General features: G+C 51.1%; 2 protein-coding genes across 15 annotated transcripts in view; one reads left to right on the top strand and one right to left on the bottom strand.

The window, feature by feature from the left end:
• Window positions 1–3,477: 3,477 nt before the first annotated feature.
• Window positions 3,478–12,242, top strand: NDRG2 (NDRG family member 2). Of its 14 annotated transcripts, none has more exons than XM_007449485.1 (17): window positions 3,478–3,576; window positions 5,200–5,266; window positions 5,989–6,069; window positions 6,411–6,452; window positions 6,841–6,946; window positions 7,177–7,297; window positions 7,480–7,542; window positions 8,504–8,564; window positions 8,766–8,852; window positions 9,046–9,102; window positions 9,278–9,381; window positions 9,845–9,889; window positions 10,186–10,237; window positions 10,478–10,525; window positions 10,765–10,800; window positions 10,954–11,005; window positions 11,248–12,242. In XM_007449485.1, the coding sequence occupies exons 3-17, from the start codon at window positions 5,995–5,997 to the stop codon at window positions 11,412–11,414; spliced, it is 1,116 nt and encodes a 371-aa protein (XP_007449547.1). In that variant the 5' UTR covers window positions 3,478–3,576; window positions 5,200–5,266; window positions 5,989–5,994; the 3' UTR covers window positions 11,415–12,242. The 14 variants fall into 14 exon arrangements, with proteins under 14 accessions (XP_007449547.1, XP_007449552.1, XP_007449551.1 ...); XM_007449486.1 differs by lacking the exon at window positions 3,478–3,576 and adding an exon at window positions 4,133–4,211; XM_007449490.1 differs by lacking the exon at window positions 6,411–6,452.
• Window positions 12,243–19,223: 6,981 nt separating this feature from the next.
• SLC39A2 (solute carrier family 39 member 2) overlaps window positions 19,224–20,700 on the bottom strand; it is a 2,527-nt gene continuing 1,050 nt past the window's right edge. The window contains exons 3-4 of the mRNA XM_007449484.1: window positions 20,615–20,662; window positions 19,224–20,165 (exon numbers count right to left, since the gene is read on the bottom strand). Of these exons, the coding sequence (XP_007449546.1) occupies window positions 19,533–20,165; window positions 20,615–20,662 (681 nt within the window). The 3' untranslated portion in view covers window positions 19,224–19,532. The remainder of the gene's footprint in view (window positions 20,166–20,614; window positions 20,663–20,700) is intronic.

The following is a 20,700-nucleotide window of genomic DNA, read 5'->3' as shown; positions in this document are numbered from 1 at the left end:
CATGGCTTGTGGGAACTTAGTTCCCCGACCAGGGATTGAACCTGGCCCCGGCACTGAAGGCACTGAGTAACCACTGGACCGCTAGGGAATTCCACCCCCTGCTTTTCTTTTAAAGTAATGCTATAATTTTATTCAGTTTTTTCTAAATGTGTTGTTTCTTCTTTCAGAAGGGGTTTCTCTTTGGCCTTTTCTCTGGCTGGAAACCATACAGATGAATGAACTTCAGGGCCCCTAAAAGAGAGCAACTAGGTTGGTGACTTTCCTCTCCTTCCCATCTAATCAGTCACCGATTCCTATAATTTCCCTTGTCTTACAAATTCACTCCTTTCTTTCCATTGCTATTCCTCCCACACTTTATTCAAGTCCCTGTCATCTCATATCTAGTTGATTATCCTGACTTCTAAATGACCTCTTTCCTAAGTCAAATGCTTCACACCTATCCACCCCATAATCCATCTCTTTTAAACCCCCCATCAGATTAATTTTCACAGAACAATTATTTATCCATTGCTCCTACTCAAGAATACTCTATGGATCTTCAAACCTTTCTGAAATGCCAAACCTTTTTGCCTGTCATTCAAGGACCTTCACACTTGGCTCCACTCTACCTTGCCAAACATCACCCACCTTTCATCAACATTACTCTTCATCTGGGGCCATAATGGCCTAATCATTATATGCTTCAGAAGCTACCTGAAGCCTAGTGGAGAGAGAATAACCTTGGAGTGGAATGAATCTGGGGATTTCAGTCTTAGATAAGTCATCTACTAGCTGAGTGGCCTTGGGCAAGTCACTAAACATCTTTGAGCTTTAATTTCTTCATCTGTATAGTGAGGACAATAGTACTTACTTTATATAGTATTAGGGGATAATATATGGGAATTACCTTGCACATAGTAGCTACTATTCAATTCATCCAAGTAACTTGTGTATTTCTGTACCAAAACTTTCCTTCATGATCTCTCTCTGCCTGGATAGAATGCCCCTCCTTACCACTCAAGTACTCCATTGTTGTACTCTTCATAGGGTTTACCCTAGGAACAAAACCCTTTTCCTGGGACTTCCCTGGTGGCACAGTGGTTAAGAATCCGCTTGCCATTGCAGGGGACAGAGCCCTGGTCTGGGAAAATCCCACATGCCACAGAGCAGCTAAGCCCTTGCGCCACAACTACCGAGACTGCGCTCTGGTGCCTGTGAGCCACAACTACTGAGCTCGCGAGCCACAACTACTGAAGCCCGCGCGCCTAGAGCCCGTGCTCTGCAACAAGAGAAGCCACCACAATGAGAAGCCCGTGCACCGCAACAAAGAGCAGCCCCCACTCGCCACAACTAGAGAAAGCCCGTGCGCAGCAACAAAGACCCAACGCAGCCAAAAATAAATAAGTAAAAAATAAATTCATTAAAAAAGCCCAAAATGAAACAGCTTGGGCACTGGTTGCTTTAAAAGAAAACCAACCCTTTTCCTCCTCTGAATTACACTAAGATAATGGTTCCTAGCCTGTGGGCTGCAGCCTCCTGGGGCAAGGGTTTTTGAGTTATTGCAAGGACCTCTGCAATCTGTATGTACACAGAAGACTAGTCATTGAGTAAATAATAAGCTTTGCACATGTAGGTGCATAGATGCATAGATGTTGCGATTATCAGAAGACTGAACAAATTTATTTGAAAGTATTGCTGAATTCACGGTTTGTCCCCATCAGGGGATTCTAAAACCTTCATTTGGAAATGGAAATCTCTGATCTCCCACTTGAAAAGGGTGGGAAACTATTGCTATAGGACTTATTGTCTAAACTATTAATTTATATTTACATCACTTCTTAATTTTTTCTATCGTTATACCTTCACTCAACTACTGGATTCTATGCTCTAGAGAGAGTATGACTAGACATTACACTTCTTTGAATTCCATCTATACAGTGGCTTGTATGGAGCAGGTACTTAAAACTGTGGCTTACTGGAAGGTATAGTTTGAAGCTGCTTCTGGCCCAAGAGAAGGAAATTAGAGACAGAAGTATTCTTGTTGGGCCACTGACACTGGGCCAGGCTGAGACCTGCCCTGACAAGGAGGAACCCCATCTTAGATCAGAAGCAGCCTCATTACTGCCTGTGGCAGGCTGAGACCCCAAGCCTAGGAAGCAAACAGATCCCAGTGGAAATTTCCCAACTCCTGTCTGCCCTACGCCCCTGCGTTGGCCCCTTATCAGGTTCCCCCTGAGTCATCCTGACCCAGAGACGAATTTAGATGCTGGAACCTCCAGGTCCTTCCCTCCCCCACTCCAAGTAACACTACTTTAGACACATCAGAGGAGGCTGCCGGCAGAAGCTCTCACCCTAGGCTCTCTTTCTCCCACAGTTGCAGTCGGGCTGGGGAAATCTCTCTTCTGTCTTATGCATCTTTATCTACAGTCCCAATTCCAGCAGGCTTTTCCTTGTCCGGGAGAGTGTTAATATGACATCCAGAGGGAAGAGGGGACTAGGAGAGGAGCCAGGGTACCCAGCTTCTGTGCCAGTTTCTGGGTAAATAGTTATGAAGGGAGTGGGGGAAAGGAATGGAGGAAAACTTGGGTGCTCCAAATTGGGGGATATAGGGGAGATCCTTTAGATGTGGGGCTGCTGAAAGCTGGGCTTGATCCTGACCGGTTCTACTCTGGGTCACCTCCTCCCTCTTGGGCCCTCCTTTCCAATAGACCCTGCCAAGTGGGGATGAAAGGGGCATTGATGTTCCTTGGATGGGATTGGGTCGTGAGTGGTGAGGGTGGTGGTGGTGGGCAGTTCCCAGGCAGGAGGGGGCAGGCAATTTGGGGGTCTTGGGGGGGGCAGTCTGAGCTGGTGTTGCAGTTGGCAGCTCCAGTTCCATTGGCCATTGTTCCCAACTGGCCTGGCGCCCAGCACCCGAAATGGCAACTCGGGAGCCAGGCTGAAGGAGGATAGGGTGGGGACCTCGGTGGGGGGGAGGGGCCTGGAAGGGGTGCAGGTGGGGAGAAATTCAGTCTGGTGTCCTTTTGTCTAAGACAACTGTGAATCCCTTTAGCCACATACCGATCCCCTTCTGGGTGGATTTCCTCTTAGGGGCACAGGGAGGGTGCATATAAGTGGGGGGAGGGCAGGGTGAGTGAGGGGACCAGGACGTCAAACCCACCCAGGCCCTGAGAGACGCAGCAGTGCCTGAGAAACCAGCGGCTGGGCAATGCGATTCCGCCGGGCCGAGCTGACCTCACCGTCCTCTGGGCCAGACTAGAAGGGGTTAGCTCGGAAGCCACAGGGTCTCTTGGGTCCCAGCCCAGGACACTGCGTCCTGCCCAAGCCCCCACTCCACCTCCACAGAGTTAACTCCACCCCTGTGCCTGTTTATCCAAGAGTCAGAACCCCTGGGGGTCCCTGGCCCCTCCTCCGCCCCCCCCTTGGGGCCTTGACCCGGGAGTCCCCGTTGGCCATCCTCTCCCCCCCCCACCTCCCGCGATCTCCCTCTATTTATAGCGGCCCCCCGCACTCCCCGTCCCCCCTCCCCGCCTTGTTTTCCAACTCCTCAGGGAGCGGCCGGAGAGCAGGCGTCGGGACACTGCGGAGAGAGAGGAGGTACCAAGGGCCCTGGGAGCCCCGGAGCTGGAACTCCTGCGCCCTCGACGCTCCCACCTCCAGCCCCCACCGCCCAGTCCGCGCAGGCACACCTTCCCCTCCCAGCGGGCGAGACCCCCGCCTCCTCAGCAGCGATCCTCCCTTAGCCTAGTACTCTGTTTCCGGGCGGGTGGAGTCAAATTCGTGGGATGCCAGCGCCCTGGATTCGCCTCCCTTTTACCCGTCCCCACCTCGGAGTCTGGGGGCGAAGTAAGGAGCCTGAGTGGGACAGGCAGAGCCAGGTCACGGGCGGGGGCAGTGCTGCGGGCGGGCGTGGGGATCCCCCGCGGGATTAAGGGATCCCCGCGTACCCCACAGCCGCCCCGTTGCGGGTAGCCGGGGCCGGAGCCTGGAAGCACCCAGCAGTTTGCTTTCCTTAGAGCTGCCTTCCCAGCACAGGCCCTCCCAGAGCGGCAGGCAGCCTGGGGCGGGGGGAAGGGGGGCGTGTTTACAAGGGGTCTGGGGCGGATCTGCTGGGATCCGGCGGCCCGTGGGCAGGCGAGGGCGGGCCGGGGGCGGGTCTGTGGGGAGCCCGAGCCGGGGCGGGCCGGGGAGTCAAAGGCAAGTGAAGGTGGAAGTGGCCGCGGCGGCAGCAGGTAGGGGGAAGGGCGGGCGAGGGGCCGCGGGGCCTGGCTTGCGCCGGCGGGGCCGGTGGCGGGCAGGGGGCGGTTTGATCTCGATCCCTCGGAGTTGACGGCTCTCGGGAAGGGGCCCGCCGGGAGGGCCGCTGGGCCGCCGCGCACAAAGGCGGAGGCTCCGCGGGCTGCAGGGCGTGTTTGGGGCGTGCGCGAGGTTGTGTCCGGGGTCCAGGGCGCTCCGCGCCAGCCGCGCGAGCGTGTCAGTCCCCACGCGGACGCGCAGCGAAGGGACTCGTAGGGACAGGTCCCGGGGGCTGGGCCCAGTCAGTCCCTTCTGTCCTACTCATCCCTTCCCAGCCGGCGCTCGGCCTTTGCAGGTCGTCGGGGCAGGCTGGGAAGAGATTGTGGGACCGCCCCTCACTCCCCGCTCCCTCACCCCTTCTCCACTCGCGGACCCACACCGAGACTGGGTGGAGGAGAGAAGCGAAGGCACGAGGCTTAAAAAAAAATTTTTTTTTAAATAGTGGAGAGAAACAGTCGTGCTCTGCTACCCCATCTCACTCGAGAGCTGTCAAAAATCTTGGGGATCCCCTAGTCCCCACTTGTAGTTTACAAATGAGAAATTGAGGGCAAGAGTAGTGACAGGCTGAGCCAAGGTCACACTGGTAGCAGCAGAACCTCGGACTAGAATCCAGAGGTTCTGACACAAGCCACGCTCTTTCCTCCACATCAGCACTTCCTTCTCTCCTCTCCCAGCGGCTCCCCTCCCCGCCTGGACTGATACCTGCTCTCTGTGTTGCCCCGAAGACCCCTCCAGCCTGTACTGATTCTAGTTGAAGCCTAGGGAAGACTTGTTCACTGGACTTGGGTTTACAAATTGGGGAGGGTTAGTGACCTGGCAAGGGTTGGTGACCCAGGTAGTCCAGGTCTTGGCTTAGGCTTTCTGTCCCTAAAAGACCCGGGGTCTGTCTCCCATGTCATTCACCTCATTGCCTTGTTTTCTCAGACCCCAGAGCCAGGAGGAGTGAGAACCCTGACCCTTAACCCCACTGCATACAGCCAATAGGAGCCCAGTAAGTGACCCCACCCCCAGGCTGCTGGCCCTTTACTGTGCTGGTCTGCACAGGTGCTCTGCTCCTCGCCCTGGTCCCAAAGATGGAATATATGCTAATTTATTCACAGTCAGGAAGAAGAGCCTTGAGAGGAAGGGAGGCACTGAGTCAGTTGGACACAGATGTCCCTTGTCCTTCTTTTTTGTTTCCCCCTCCCCCTCTTGGTCATGTTACTCAGGTCATTTTTAGCCCCTTTCCCTTTGCGCTGCTGACTTTGGGGCTTTAGTTGAAGGTCACAGTCCACGGTGAACTCTCATTACCCATCCTTAGTATCTTTAGAGTACCCAGTCACTGAGCCACGAGTTTCACCCCCTACCTAACTAGGAGTGTGGGGTGGCCCCTAAATATAGCCTGGGACACTCGAGCTGCACTGCTGCCCCACTCTGGTATTTCCATCCGGGACAGGGGAGAGGGGTCCGGAGGTGTGGGTGTTGAGGGGTGTTGGGGATGGCCAGGCTAAAAGGAAGTGGTGTCCTGAGCCCTCCTCCACGAGGCCTCCTCCCCAGCTGCCTGGATCTGGAGTTGGGGGCAGGAAAGGCTCTCTCTGTGTCCCGGAGTAGTCCTCAGCTCCTGGGGCCCTCTGCGCCCTATTGTCCAGGGCTGAGAGAGGAAGCCAGCTGTTCGAGGAGGTGCGGGGGTATGGAGCCAGCCTCCCCAGTCTCCGTGTTTCCTCACCCTGCCAGGCCACCATGGCGGAGCTGCAGGAGGTGCAGATCACAGAGGAGAAGCCGCTGTTGCCAGGGCAGACACCTGAGGTGGCCAAGGTTATCAGAGACCCTCTGACTCCCAGGCCCGAATTCCAGACCTTCAGGCATCCCCCTCACTCCTTACCTTCCCAAATTCCTGATCTCCGTCTAACCACACCCCTGCTTTCTCCATGTCTACCCGCGTTTCTCTCCCCATACACCACAACTGAGAGTCCAGGCTTCTGTCCTGTAACTACGCTAACCTTCATCCTCTCCATGTCTCTTTTTGTCAATCTCTTTCTGTCTTTGGCCTCTGTTGTTCTCTTTACCTTCCCTTCTTTATGTGTATCTGTCTCTCCATCTGACTCTGCCTGGCTGTGTGTTTCTGTGTGTATCTGTCCGTGTGTGTCTTTCTCCAGGAGGCTGAGTTAGCTGCCCGAATCCTCCTGGACCAGGGACAGGTAACAGTTTGGGGCAGCCGCAGGTGGGAGGAGGGGCTGTCCTCTCCCCAGGAAGGAAAGGGCCGCTACCTGGCTCTCTCACCTCTCTGCTTCCTCTCCTGTTCCAGTCCTTTCCTGTCCCCATCTCTCCCTTTCGTTCCTTCTCCTCCCTTCTCAGAGTTCCCTGATGCTCTGCGACCTTTCATTATTCTTTTCCACCCTCAAAATCATCTTCCAGTGTCATTTTTACCTAAACTGAATTCTTGCCGATCCTGTTTCTATTTTTTGGTTCCCGTCTCCTCCATTTGCCCCCCTCCCCTCAACTCCCTGACTTTTGTGGAGGTTCCTCCCCTGCCTCTTTTCCTCTTAGCCTGACTCCTACCTGATGGTGTGACCTGTTTTCCTGCAGACTCACTCTGTGGAGACACCTTATGGCTCCATCACTTTTACTGTCTATGGCACCCCCAAACCCAAACGCCCAGCGATACTCACCTACCACGATGTGGGACTCAACGGTAAGGACCTTCACTTCCCCTCCCATTTCTTTCTGGGAAGAGGCTGCGGGGAAGGGTAAAACCCTGGTCAGTGTGAGGGGAAGGGTCAGTATGGGAAGGGAGCCATGTGGCATGTCAAGGAAAAGTTGTCTCCTAGCCTGACTGTGGCATGAAAGAAAGAGGGTGGGTTCTGACTTGGGGACATTTTCCCTGTCTAATTCTACTGTTGGGGCGATGGGGATTCTCTTTAGATAAATCCTGCTTCCAGCCGCTGTTTCAATTTGCGGATATGCAGGAAATCATTCAGAACTTCGTGCGGGTTCATGTGGATGCCCCTGGAATGGAAGAGGGGGCTCCCGTGTTCCCTTTGGGGTGAGAATTAGCTCCTTCCCTCCTCATCAGACTGCGAGGCACATGGCAGGCATGGAGAAGATTGCACCGGGGAAGAAGGAAGGGAGGGCGAGTGGTGATCCTGGGAGAGGAAGAGTAGGACACTTGAGGTGGGGGCCGTAAGGGCAGGTTGCTGTTTTCCTCAACATTCCTTTCTTCCCCAGATATCAGTACCCATCTCTGGACCAGCTTGCGGACATGATCCCTTGCATCCTGCAGTACTTAAAGTGAGAGGCCTGGGGACCCCTCCAAGCCAGAGTTCTCTTTCCAGCACGAGGTGGCCCTTAGAGCTCCTGTGTCCACCATGGCTCCTGGGCGAGTTCTGTCTGGACTAGAAGTATCCTCCCTTCTCCACGCTCCAATCTGATTGTTGAGAGGAAGTGGGTGGGTGTGGAAAACTGACTTGAGTCAGCAGAGTAGCCCTAAGGGATAGAGGAGAAGAAAAGGAAGCTGTGTGCCTGGCCCTGCCTCAGGCTGAGGAGGGGCTTCTCTGATCTGGAAGCTAGAGAAGAAAGAGGAGGGGGTGACACAATCCCCGAGGAACCAGACAGACTTGTCTTTCCCTCCCACCCCCTCTGCCCCTTCCAGACACACACCTGGTGCCCTGGGCACCCTGTGTGTGAGGGGAGTGGGAGAAGGAAAAGAAAGAAACCAGGCAAGGCCTCCTTGATGCACATTTAGTGCTGGTGATGCCGGGCTCTGTCCTTGGCTTGGCTTTTCCTGGGCACCAGGGTCCTGGGCAGCTCTGGTTCACCCTTTGGCTCTCTTTCTCCCCATTCTTCCTGCTGTTCACTAAAGTTGTATCTTTTATTGAACATCTTGCTTCAAGTTCCCTTCTTCCCAGTTCCTCTAGAGGAACCAGGAACTAAAACAGAACAAGTTGAACTAGCTCCTGAAAGCTGAGGATGGACAAACAGCTACATAGGAAACAGTTTCTGATTGGCTGGCGAACAGGTGTTTCTTTTCAAGACACTCACTCTCCCAGAGGGAGCTGGGGGAAGGCTTCAGGGACTGACGCTGACCACCAGTGTCCATTTTTAGCTCCTTGGCACCTTCTTTTTCAGCATCCCCCAAAGGAAGGTCCCTTTCTGTCCTTTGTGCCTGTGGCCTTGGGAAGGAGGGTGAGGAGTTTGGGGAGTCAAAGTTTTGGACACCCGGACCCATTAGACCTACATTTCCCTTTCACAGTTTCTCCACAATAATTGGAGTCGGTGTTGGAGCTGGGGCCTACGTCCTGTCGCGATATGCTGTAAGAAATAAAAAACCCCAGACGAGGGAAAGGCAGGTCCAAGGCCCAGGCAGAGTATTGTTTACTAGTGTGTGCTTAGGGGGAGGACGTGCCTAAGAGGGTGGGGAGACAGGCCCCGTGCAGCCTGGGGTGGATGGAGCTCACCGGGAAGGGGTAAGGCCATGTATGCCTCTGATTTCCGTTCCTTCTACTGCCCCTCAGCTTACCCACCCGGATACTGTCGAGGGTCTTGTCCTCATCAACATCGATCCCAATGCCAAGGGCTGGATGGATTGGGCAGCCCACAAGGTTTGGAGGGGCCTGTGCACTGAGATCTAGGGCGGGCTTCCCCCGTATGGGTCCATTCAGGCTCTAGCAACATAACTGATTGGCCTGTGAGCTTCAAGGAGGGAGGATGGAGCAGGAAAGAAGCCATGTCACTTTGCCTAGGTCTCTTCTCCACCTAATGTCCTGAGCTTTCTTACCTGCGCTTTCCACGTAGCTAACAGGCCTCACCTCTTCCATTCCGGAGATGATCCTTGGACATCTTTTCAGCCAGGTAAGTGGTTGTGGGAGTTGGAAGGAGTAGAGGGGACCAGCAGGGACTGGAATGCTTGGGGTGACTTCCTTACTTGGGATAGGATCTGGGGAGGGAAGAGGGCTTGCCTCTTCGCATCCAGTAACTGTTGACTTCCCTTCCCAGCCCTAGTTATTCTCCCTCTTCTTTCCTTCAGGAAGAGCTGTCTGGAAATTCTGAGTTGATACAAAAGTATAGAAATATCATTACACATGCCCCCAACCTGGAGAACATTGAACTGTACTGGAACAGCTACAACAAGTGAGTGGGCATGTAAGAGAAACGCAGAAGCAGTAACGGGGGTCATGGGAGGCACAGAGAAGGGGAGGGGAGGCTGGGAAGTAGGCCGTGCAAGGCGGGCAGGATTCGGTGGGGAGCTGGGGCAGCTGCAGGACAGACCCAAGGGGGAGAATTATGAGGAGCCGGCCCCCTTGCTCCTGTTACTTCCTTAGATTTTTGGATTTGCAGAAGTTAGATGATCTCGTGTCCTTGTGCCCTTCATCCCCTTCACTGCCCTCTGACCAGGGACCGTGGGCACAAATGACCATAGGGCTCATGCTTGAGGCCTGTCTGCCACCTTCTCCTTCAGTTCCCACCTGTAATCACCAATATTTGACTCTAATTTTGGGGAGGAAGATAACTTTCTCACGGGGGACCAGACTTCTGTCTGGATGGATAGCACTACTTGCCTAAAATTCCTACTCTTCTTTTGCACCCTCTTTAGTCGCCGAGACCTGAACTTTGAGCGTGGAAGCGATATCACCCTCAAGTAAGACTTTAAGGGATAAAGCTTTGCCTCTCTCCCTGGATCTTCCCCAGGTGCTTCCATCCTTTAGAAGGAGAGTCTTTTGCCAGGGAATTTTCTTGTCACCTGCCCGCCCCCCATCCTATTTAGCAAATCACGACCCTCTAGGTCTTACCACTTTGAACCCTGTTAGTGGGGTCAGCGAGGTTCAAAAGGCTGTTTCCTCTTTGGAGCCAACATCTTCCAGCTGCTCTTCTGGGAGAAGATGGGGGAGGGAGTGCCAGGGGCTCACTGCCGACTCCCCGACACTATGCCTCTAGGTGCCCTGTGATGCTGGTGGTAGGAGACCAAGCACCCCATGAAGATGCAGTGGTCAGTAGGGAATCTTGGGGTGGGTGAGGGAGGGTGGCAGTCAGAGGGCTGTCTTGCCAAGAGGCAAGCTCTGTTTGGGACAGGGAGAGCAACTTTGGGGCATAAGAGTTTGATTCCTGGTAAGAAGGAGATGGGTAGGGGGCTGATAAGAAAGAAACTGGGTCTGGGTCCCTGGGTTCCTTGTTCGACAGGGGCCACAGGGAGTGTGGCCTCATTCATTCAGCCTCTTCCTTACTCCAGGTGGAATGTAACTCAAAACTGGACCCCACCCAGACTTCTTTCCTCAAGGTCAGTAACCGTACTCCACGCCCAGCCTGACTCCTGGCCCCCTGTCCAGAGCCATAGATCCTCTCTAGATTCAGCTCCTACATGGGAGCAAGTGGGGGGTGGTGGAGTAAAAAAAAAAAAAAAAACACCCTAAAGGCCTGGAGTGGGGAACCTGGGGAAGAGAGACACTCTTCTACCTTTCGGCATGGCTTTTTATTTATGTGTGTATCACATTTTCTGGATGGCTCTCTCCTGAACAGATGGCTGACTCCGGAGGTCAGCCCCAGCTGACTCAGGTGAGTACCCCTGCCATCTGTGGGGTGCGATATTAGTGGCCCTGAACTATAGCCTTTTCCACACACCCCATCTCTAACATGCCACGGCCGTGAGCTCTGGCTCAGCTTCTAAGCTCTCCTCGCTGTCTCCCTCTCCTCGTTTTACTTTTACAGCCAGGCAAGCTGACCGAGGCCTTCAAGTACTTCCTGCAAGGCATGGGCTATAGTGAGTATGTGGGTCAGAGGCTGTCATGAGGACAAGGGGTGTTGGCACAGGAGGAGGGAGGGGCACTGAGGGGAGCAACCCATTTAGGCTTATTCCTGGACTTACCACCATCTGCCAAATCAAGCTCATCGACCCCCGGCCCCATTTGTAACTCTCATGTCCAGCCAGGCACCCCACTCTGAGTTCCCAGCCTCTCTTCCCCTCTCCTCTCTGACTGCCTGCTTCTCCTCCTGTCTCCACAGTGGCCTCATCATGCATGACTCGCCTGTCCCGGTCTCGCACAGCCTCCCTGACCAGTGCCGCATCCCTGGATGGCAACCGATCCCGCTCTCGCACCCTGTCCCAGAGCAGCGAGTCTGGGCCTCTCCCTTCAGGGCCCCCAGGGCACACCATGGAGGTCTCCTGTTGAATGACCCTTGTTGCCCTGGTGTAGGACCCAGCCCTCATCTCCCCCAGCACTAACCTGGGAGGTGCGTAGGGCACTGGGCCAGAGTGAGCAAGGGAAGCGGGGCAGATCGTGTGCGGAGAGGAACTTGATCTTTGATTGCTACCCTAACCTTGACCTCTAACCTGTGATTCCCCTCAGCTCCTGGGAGAGATGTCCTAATGTCTCTTAGGGACCCAGACCCCTAAATGACCCCCCTCCATCATGGTGTTAAGGCAGAGAAGGCACGTATCCCCTCTCCCCACTCTGGGTGTCTGTAGCTAAGGGATAAGAGGTTGTTGTAGTTGTCCGTGGCGCCTCCTCCGGACTCTGCCTCATTATGCCATATTGCAAGAGTCGGGGGCTCGGGGCTGGGGCACCACTCACCAAAGCTTATATGGCTTCTCATGAACCCTTCAGACTGCTGAAGGGTATGGGCCTAAATGAATGTGTGTCGGGAGAACTGCTTATGGGTTCGTGGTCCTCAGGATGTGACAGAAACATTCAGTGTGGAAATGGAAGCTGGAATGGGAAGTGGTGGGCAGTGAACAAGTGTGACAGAAGGATTGGAGCTGGGCAAGAGGAAGGGGGCTGGGGCCATTGGCTGCTCTAACTTTGGTAGCTGTCTAGACAGTGTCTAGAGTGGGATGGGGGGAGGGAGCCAAGCTGGGCAGGGTTGCTTGGGGCTTGGCATCGTGGTGGGAAGGGCTGCCTTGGGGTTCTGACCACAGTGCGTTATGTGTGGGGGGCGCCCTCCTGTCTCCCACAACTTCTGCTGTAACAATAAACTGTAGAGGAATCCGAGTTCCATTATTCTTCTTTGTCTGAGTATGCCTGCCTCATGCCCCTTTCCTGCCCTCTCCCTGCCCAGCTCTCACATTCTCTTCTCAAAGTGACAAAAACCATGGGAGAGGGCTTATATAGCATAGACACACCACAAAATGGGACCTCATAGTTACTGGTCCCTAGTCCAATAGAATGGTATTGTCCTCGATATTGATAGTATTTTCAAGTTTGGGGTGGGAGGAGCTACTCAGATCTTAGGATACTTCATATCTGTGGAATGGACCATTGAGAAATGCCACAGGATTTCAGTAGAAAGCTGACTGAAGTGTTCAAGGACATCTTGTGACTCATTTTCCGGTAGGATCCTCCCTAGGGTCACCTAGATTCCATTTTAGATGGTTCGATACAATCAGTAGACCAGGCCTCATGCAGTTGCTAGAGGCGTTGGGTTGCTCATAGTTGATCCCAAGAGGAAGACTCCTTCAGGAGAGTCACAGCAAAAAAAAAAAAAAGACTTCCTCTCAGAAATCTCTCCTTTGAATCAGGGCGTTAATTAGACTATGTTTGTGATTTTCTGAGAAGCTTTTCAAGTATGAACAATCATCAAGAGGACTTCAGATATTTTGTGGCTGATGCAGGCTGATTCTTGGGCTCTTGGGGCACAAGAAGTAAAAATGAGGGCTTCCCTTGTGGCGCAGTGGCTAAGAATCCGCCTGCCAATGCAGGGGACACGGGTTCGAGCCTTGGTCTGGGAAGATCCCACGTGCCGCGGAGCAACTAAGCCTGTGCGCCACAACTACTGAGACTGCGCTCTAGAGCCCGTGAACCACGACTACTGAGCCCATGTGCCACAACTACTGAAGCTCGCGTGCCTAGAGCCTGTGCTCCGCAACAAGAGAAGCCACTGCAATGAGAAGCCTGCGCACCGCAACAAAGAGTAGCCCCCGCTCACTGCAACTAGAGAAAGCCCGTGCACAGCAACGAACACCCAACACAGCCAAAAATAAATAAAAATGAAGATAAGCTTAAAAAAATAATAATGAAGTAAAAATGAGACGGAACCATATAGCATTATTGGCAAGAGGATTGTGGATAGACTATTACAAGGTCATTTGCCAGATTACCTTATAGAAACCCCACAGGCAGTTTCCTCAGTGGAACTGAGCTGAGGACTAATGCAGCTTGGTGTCTGGTGCCAACACACTGGCATAAAAGTGGAGCATGGAATATGTTCTTGAACCTTGAGCTTTTCCTCACTCTCTCACAGGACCAAGTCTATTTTGAATACAGTAGGCCAGAAGCAGAAGGGGGCAGTATTAGGTGACCAGCAGAGTTATACAAGTTATAGAGCTAGTTATTGATGGTGAGGGTGTTGGCTAACCACACACAGGGCAGGCAGCTAGCAGTGCTTAAATGCCACACTAAAGAAAAGAAACAGCATCATTGGAGTCAGTGGACCAAAGAGCTCCTAGATAAACATGAGGAAAAGGCAAAGAACTCACAGCCTTGACTGGCAATAGCTGCTGCTGCTCGTTATGGAAGGGAAGGCAGGTCCTCTCAGTACATTTGCCTAAAAAGATAACACTGTTAGCAGGGTAATCTTCGGAAGAGGGAGTAAATCACAGCTGTGCGTACATAGGAGAGAGCGTCTGTGTGTGTGTGTATGTATCTGCCATGGAGGATGTGTGTGAAATGGGCGGTGACTGTGTGTGTCTCTCTCCTACAGATGCCTCAGCATCTATAAGAAACCCAAGAATTAGGTAGAGGGAGAGATGCTGTCTGCTGGGGGCAAGGGAGAAGGGCTTTGCTGTCCTTGACTGACCTCTCTACTTTGTTGGTCCTGCACACTCCAGGCTAGCCCATGGGGATTCAGTGCCCCCCTGTGGTTGGCATGGTTCTTCCTAACTTTCCCCAGCTCCCAGGTCCCTTCCTGAGTCCCCCACAAGTTCTTTGTGATTCTAGCAGTAGCTATGGCGGGAGGGCCTGATACCATGGTCAGCAGTGGTCTGTGGCTCCTGCCCATTCTCAAGATCGGAGCTCAGAGGCTCAGAGGAGAGGTGGGGCGACTTCACAGATATTGAACCGCAAACTACCGCCCTTTTGTCTCGGCTTCAGGCTTAGGACTCTGTTTCTCCCTTCCTCTCATTTTCAAGGAATGTTTCCCTGACTTTAGGAACAGAAGCCCAAGATAGCTAAGCAACGGTGCTATGGGAAGGAGATTAAAACTAGAAGAACACTGTCATGAGAGCCTTGGGTTGTCAGCTTGAAAATTCTGGAACTCATAAAGAGATATTAAAGGGTGATTCTCTAAAGGAACACACAAAGCAGTGAAACTACAGCAGGAGGGATAGATATTAAGCTTTAAAGAGTACTCCTCTAATAGGGAAAAGCCAAAGTGAGAGACATGACCTTTCTAGAGAGATTTTAGGACTAACTGGAAAGTGAGAATCTATTCTGACCAGAGGCCAGGGGTGTGGTCAGCGTAAACCATGCCCAGAACAATGTAGTCGTTTGCACACTTTCTCCTCACCAACATCAGAATTTTCAGCCAGTTGGATAAATATACAGTAAAAGTAGAATGCTTTCTGTTTCTGACATTCAATGAGTCTAAAGACAGTAACTCAGAATAAAACTGAAATAAAAAGGAAAGCACTGACAACTGGCATCTTTAGATTTAGTCCTTAAGCATCCCCACAGACTGGGGGTGGGCATAACCCCTGTCTGCACCCCTTTGGCTTCACCTTTGCTAGTAACCATGGGCTCTTCCTCAGGTCAGCAGGGGGAATGTGAGGGTATCTGGCCGGTCGGCACACTCACATGTACCAGCCCACTCCAAATCTGGCAGCTGTTTCTTGTACTCTGTCACCCAGAGCCAGGGACTGTTTCCTCTGGTGAAGGAGGCAAGACACTGGAAAGCTGTCGTTCAGGGGAGGGCGAAGTGGCATGAATTGCCTGCTAAGAATTAGTCTGGAGCTTTTTGGTTTTTGTTCCTGGGTGTATCTTGTTGATGTGTGTTCTCTAACTGGCCTCCCGCCTGGCTCTGGGGTATTCACAAAACTCTGGTTTCCCTTTGATGCTGTTCCCCGTCTCCCTTTCTTCACAAATTCTTATCTTACAACTGCAATATCCAAACCCAATCCTCAACTTGTAAGCTAAAGAAAGGTGGAAAGCTCCAGGGGGTTGCTTCACAAAATCACTTATTGGTGCAAAAATGGAAAGCTGGCTCAAAGCGGGAGGGCAACTGGAGGTCTCATTCTTTTGTTTTTGTTTCTGTTTAAATATATAAAAAATAGATGGGGTGGAGAACGAGGGGTGGGGAAGGGACACAGGAGTTGAGAAGACTTGAAAACTGATTCACATAAACTCTCTTGTGACTATTCCAACTAGCTTCCCCTCTTATCTACTTTCCTAACCTGTATATCTTCGCTCCTATTTTTATCTTTCCACTCTCATGATTCTAATTTTCTTCAGTTACAACCTATCTCTCAAGGCTGAGAGAATCAAGGTTCACTCCTGAATCTGGCTTCTAGCCACCATGCCCCAGCTGACTCAGCTGTCCCTCCTGTCCTATGGTTCTCATGCCTGTTCTTATTCCATTCTTCCTCATTTCCAGCTCATTCAGAAATCACGTTCATCTTCCGCTCCCTTAGAGCCCTCTCTGGCTCCTTGCCGGAGATTCAGAGCTCTTGAAAATGATAAAGATTGTTCCTTTTTCTGATCCTGATGTTCTCTCTCTGCAGCATTCCCTAGCTCTGTTCTAGCTCGCAATACAATATGGTTCAAACTAAAGATGGTTCCAGTCCTGGTTGGTAAGGATCTTGGGAAAGGAAAAGGAAATGGTCATTGGAAGGATGGCTGAAAGCAGAGGAGGCTACAGGGGAATCTACAGGCCCCTGGGATGGGAGGGGGCAAAAAATGCATGACCCACCCATGCTTGAAATCTCCAGCCTCTGCTCACTGACCTCAAATGCTGATAGCATCAGTGACCCAGAAACATGTGAAGAGCCTCGGAATCTAATGTGCTTCTCCTCAAGCCTCCTCTCTGTAGTCATACAAATCCTCTGTACCAGAAATAGCTCTCTAACTTCCATATAATCATGTCCCTTGCAATTTCTCCTTCCAAAGTCTGGGCAAGATCACTGGAGTTGAAAGCGGCAGAGAATCGATGGTGTGTGGGACGTCTTCTGTTTAAAGGAAGCAGGGCAGACAGATCGACCTTCTAAAAGGCACAGCTGAAAAATTTTTTTTGCCCTCATTTCAGCAAAATCACTGTGTTGTTACAGTCCAGATTTCTACATAATTTATGTTCTTTGGACAGCAATTGATGTCAAATTAGCCAGTCTTTCTTGAATCATTGTAGTTATCAGTTTTTAAAAATTAATGTAATTTGAAAATATTTTGCTCTGTTAAGTCCGTAGCAACTGGTATTGCTAATACAGTCCTTAAAGCAATACTTAGATTTGGAAATGAATTGGTAGTTTTACATACCGTGTTCTCACACTGTAATGGGCTTGCATATGTTAAATTAACATGATCACATTAAATATTAAGGACTATTTTATTATATAAAGTACTGTAACTTACATTGTGATTTTTACCATTTCTTAAAGCATCATCTAGATACAGAGATAGTTATAAAGAATTCATATCAAGTTCACACATATTGTCCAAACCTACATATACAAATTTATGAGTAAAGACATTGTTGGCTATTGCAAACTGTGCCTCAGCTTCCATGTACAACTATTGGGGATATTGTGCTAATTTTTTGAGTACCTTCAGAACTGTGCATTGGAACATGAAGGGAAAAAAGAAATAGGTGCTTTGTACCATGTTACATCATAATATAAAAATGCACTGCAGTCATGCTCTCTGAGAGGAAGAATTTGACAAATTTGTCTTTTTTTTTTGTGGGATCTTCCCGGACCGGGGCACAAACCCGTGTCCCCTGCATCGGCAGGCGGACTCTCAACCACTGCACCACCAGGGAAGCCCGAGCCTCGGAATCTAATGTGCTTCTCCTCAGGCCTCCTTTCTATAGTCATACAAATCCTCCGTACCAGAAATAGCTCTCTAACTTCCATTTAATCTCCTAACTTCCATATAAACTTCCATATAAGCTCTCTAACTTCCATATAAACTTCCAATTTCTCCTTCCAAAGTCTGGGAAAGATCACTGGAGTTGAAAGCAGCAGAGAGTCGATGGTGTGTGGGACGTCTTCTGTTTGCCTCCCCAGACCTCTTTAGGACCTGTACCTCACAAGGCTAACCTGTCTGCAGTGCACCAACAGACATTTTCATCCCTGGCTTCTTTGGTTTGGCTTCTTTCACTCTTGGTTTGGGTATGGCCAACAGGAGACGTCGGCAGTAGGTCAGAGAGTAGAAGGAGAGTGAGGGTATTCCTCTGGCTTCCTCCTGGTCAAGTTCCTGCAGGTTGCTTGCATCGCTGCACCAAGGCCACACCTCTTACTGGATGGCCCTCTAGTTTCTGGTAACTGCTCCCTCTGTTCAGCCTAGGTAACAGCATTATTATTCAGCCCCAGGGAATTACACCATCCCTTGTTGCTCTGTCTAAACCCTGCCCACACCTTTCTATATACTCCCTTTATTAAACTTGCCTCACTTATCCAATGTGTCCTCTGCTTTTTTATGAGACCCTAACGAAGAAGTTGGGGAGGGAAAGGTAAGGAAGAAGAGAATCTACATCTTGCGTTTTTCTTAGAATCACAGAAACACGGGTTTGAACCCCAGCTAGCTATCAAATCATTTCACTTTTCTAAATGCACTTCCCTAGACTTAACAGGGATAAGATCTACCTGGCAGGGTTGGGAAGGGGAGATAATGTATGTGAAAGCAATAGCGCAGTGCCAGGTGCTCAATGTAGAAATTCTATTATTACTACCTGTGAGTGTATTCCATGTGACAGCATTTAATACTGAAGGGAAAACGGAATAGGATGGTGCTTCTGGGAAATTATTTCCCATGTCAGACATTTTTATTTAGCTTTGCCTGAAGCTTGCCTTCTCACTGATCCCTGTGTGTGTAAGCTGGGCTGGTGAGGAGGTTTGTGTATCTTAATTTATGGGGAGGGGAATGGGATGGACATTGGACAGACTGAGACAAGAATGAAACTCAGGAGACCTTGTCCATGTTAAGGCCACTTGGGCTTCCACACCGAAAATATGAGAAGGGGCAAAGTGGTAAACTGTTGAGCTCACAGGGCACACCTTCTCTTTCCCAATTTCTCCACTAAGTCTGATATATTCCTCCATCTCGTGGGTCAGGGGCTGGGCAACAGCCACCCTGCTCCTCCTCAGTTGCACATAATGTGTATGTCCTTAGCAGCTTTTAAGAGAAGCAACACATTGTGGGAGTTACTCAACTGAAAGGCAAACTGTCTAGCAGGGAGGGGCTGGAGCCCTAGCGGCAGGTCAGGCATGCAGAAGGAAAACCGCTAAGTCGTGCCAGAGCCAAGTGATCACCCCAGGCATTTCTCTGCTGCCTTTCTCCCTCTCCAAACACAATGCTTCTTAATCCCTCAGCACAAGGCAGCTGCAGGGAGACAGAGGCGCAAAGAAGAGCAAGAGTGGCCCTGAAGCCACACAGGGCTCAGTGTGAAACGTAGGAACCAGATGGAAATAGGCTCCATTTAGCCTTATCTCAAGAGTCTGTTGGACACTTTGTGGGAGACTGGGAGTGGGGTAGGTGTGGTTAGCATAGGAAAAAAATCTAGATCCCTGTGGTTTCTGTTTTTTAACCTCTTCTCTCTAAATGCTGGGAACTCTGGCTCGGTTTCTCAACACCTGTGCATAAGGTGGTAGTAGGTCGTTGGAATTTCAGCAACGCTCCCATGTCTCGAGAGGCATGGCCTACAACTGACAGAATGGCTGGGGGCCCAATTCCAGAAAAGAAGACTGCATCCCACACTCGCCCTTCCCGCTCTCCACTCCACCACCTCCTGTGCCAGGTACCTCCTAGGCAACCTGGAGAAATGAAGTATAGCATGGCTGAAGGGGAAGGATAAAACGGACATTTTATTACACACAGTAGCATAAACGGGACAAGAGTCAAATCTGGAGTGATGGTCTTTATATCAGTCCTCCAATTTATAGGCACTCAACTGAAACATCCTTTTCTCAGTCCTGCATGAGAAATGGCATCTCGCGTAGCGAAAAGCTGGGGTCCAGGTTACAGAATGATGCCTAGTGAACGTCACTTTGTCTCAGTGAAGAAATGTCAGAGGGCTAAGGTCATTTGGGAGGCATCTCTTGGGGGTAGGGAGGTCATCTTAGATCCATCAGAAAAGTCAGGAATCTCTCAGGCCCACAAGGCAATAAAGGCCATGAAAGCAAAACCGGCAGCTACACAGCCCCACTTGGCCAGAGGGGCTTCAGGACTTGCGAGCTCCCGGGGCAGAATTTCCAGGAAGGTGACATACAGGAAGGTGCCAGCTGCCATGCCTTCTAACACAGCCTGGGCCAAGCCTTGCCCTCCTTCAGAGACTCCCTGAGGCACAGCCAGCCCTAGGGCTAGGCCCAGGGGGGACATGAGAGCTAACGACAGTATGGAGAGCATGGCCCAACGTGATCCAGTGCCTACCTGAACCAGCCGCAGTCCTACACCAAACACTACGAGCCCCTTGTGAGCCAGGATGGCAAGACAGAGCTGCACGGTAGCTGCGACCGTTGGCTGCAGTCCCACAGCTAGACCTTCAAACACGGAGTGAAAGGAGAGTGAGAGCAAGAGGACGAGGGCTCGCAGGGGACCTCGTGATGGTGAGGGTAGAGGTCCGTGGCTATGGGGTTCAAGGACATTAGCCATACCCCATTCTTGCTCCTGCACTTTTGATCTTCCAGCAGCCCCAGGACAGCACTGCAATGCCAGTGACTCCAAAAGGAAGACAAAGAAGAAGCCCAGGGAGATGATGAGCTCTCCATAGGGATACTCCATCTAGGAACAGAGAGAGGGGTTGTGAGATGGGAAAGGAAGGGAAGAAATTGCATTGGATGGACATGGGATTGGGAGACTGAAGAGAATGGGAAGTGTGGTAATAGAACGAAAAAAAGGGAAATGAATCCAAGAGTAGACACAGACATTTGACAATAAGAATACCAGAGGAACTAAGGGAAAAAATATCAATAGGTTTAAAAATATGGGAAAATGATACGAAGCATGTCAAAGGGTCCAGAGAAAGAATGGAAGGCTAAACAAGAGTTCTTTCTGGGGTTTCATAAGCCCAAAAGGATTGGGTGGCTCCTCTTTCCCCCCACAATGCCGCAGCTGAGGAGCAGAAGGAATTCCTGGAATTCCACACATAAATCCTCTCAAAAAGGTCTGGGCATTAAAGGCATCTCTGGTTCTCCTTACTCTCCAGGTAGGGGCTGGTGGGAGATACTTACATAAGCTGAGTCAGCATCATCAGAATTCCCCTCACTGTCTGTGCTGTTCTAGGGAGAAAAAAAGCACAAATTAGACGAGGGAAAGA

Source organism: Lipotes vexillifer, unplaced genomic scaffold (genome assembly GCF_000442215.2).
Source record: "Lipotes vexillifer unplaced genomic scaffold, Lipotes_vexillifer_v1.1 scaffold1093, whole genome shotgun sequence".
In the NCBI taxonomy this organism is placed as follows: Eukaryota; Metazoa; Chordata; class Mammalia; order Artiodactyla; family Lipotidae; genus Lipotes; species Lipotes vexillifer.
The sequence above is the reverse complement of the archived record's forward strand: the minus strand, read 5'-3'. Positions and strand labels throughout refer to the sequence as shown.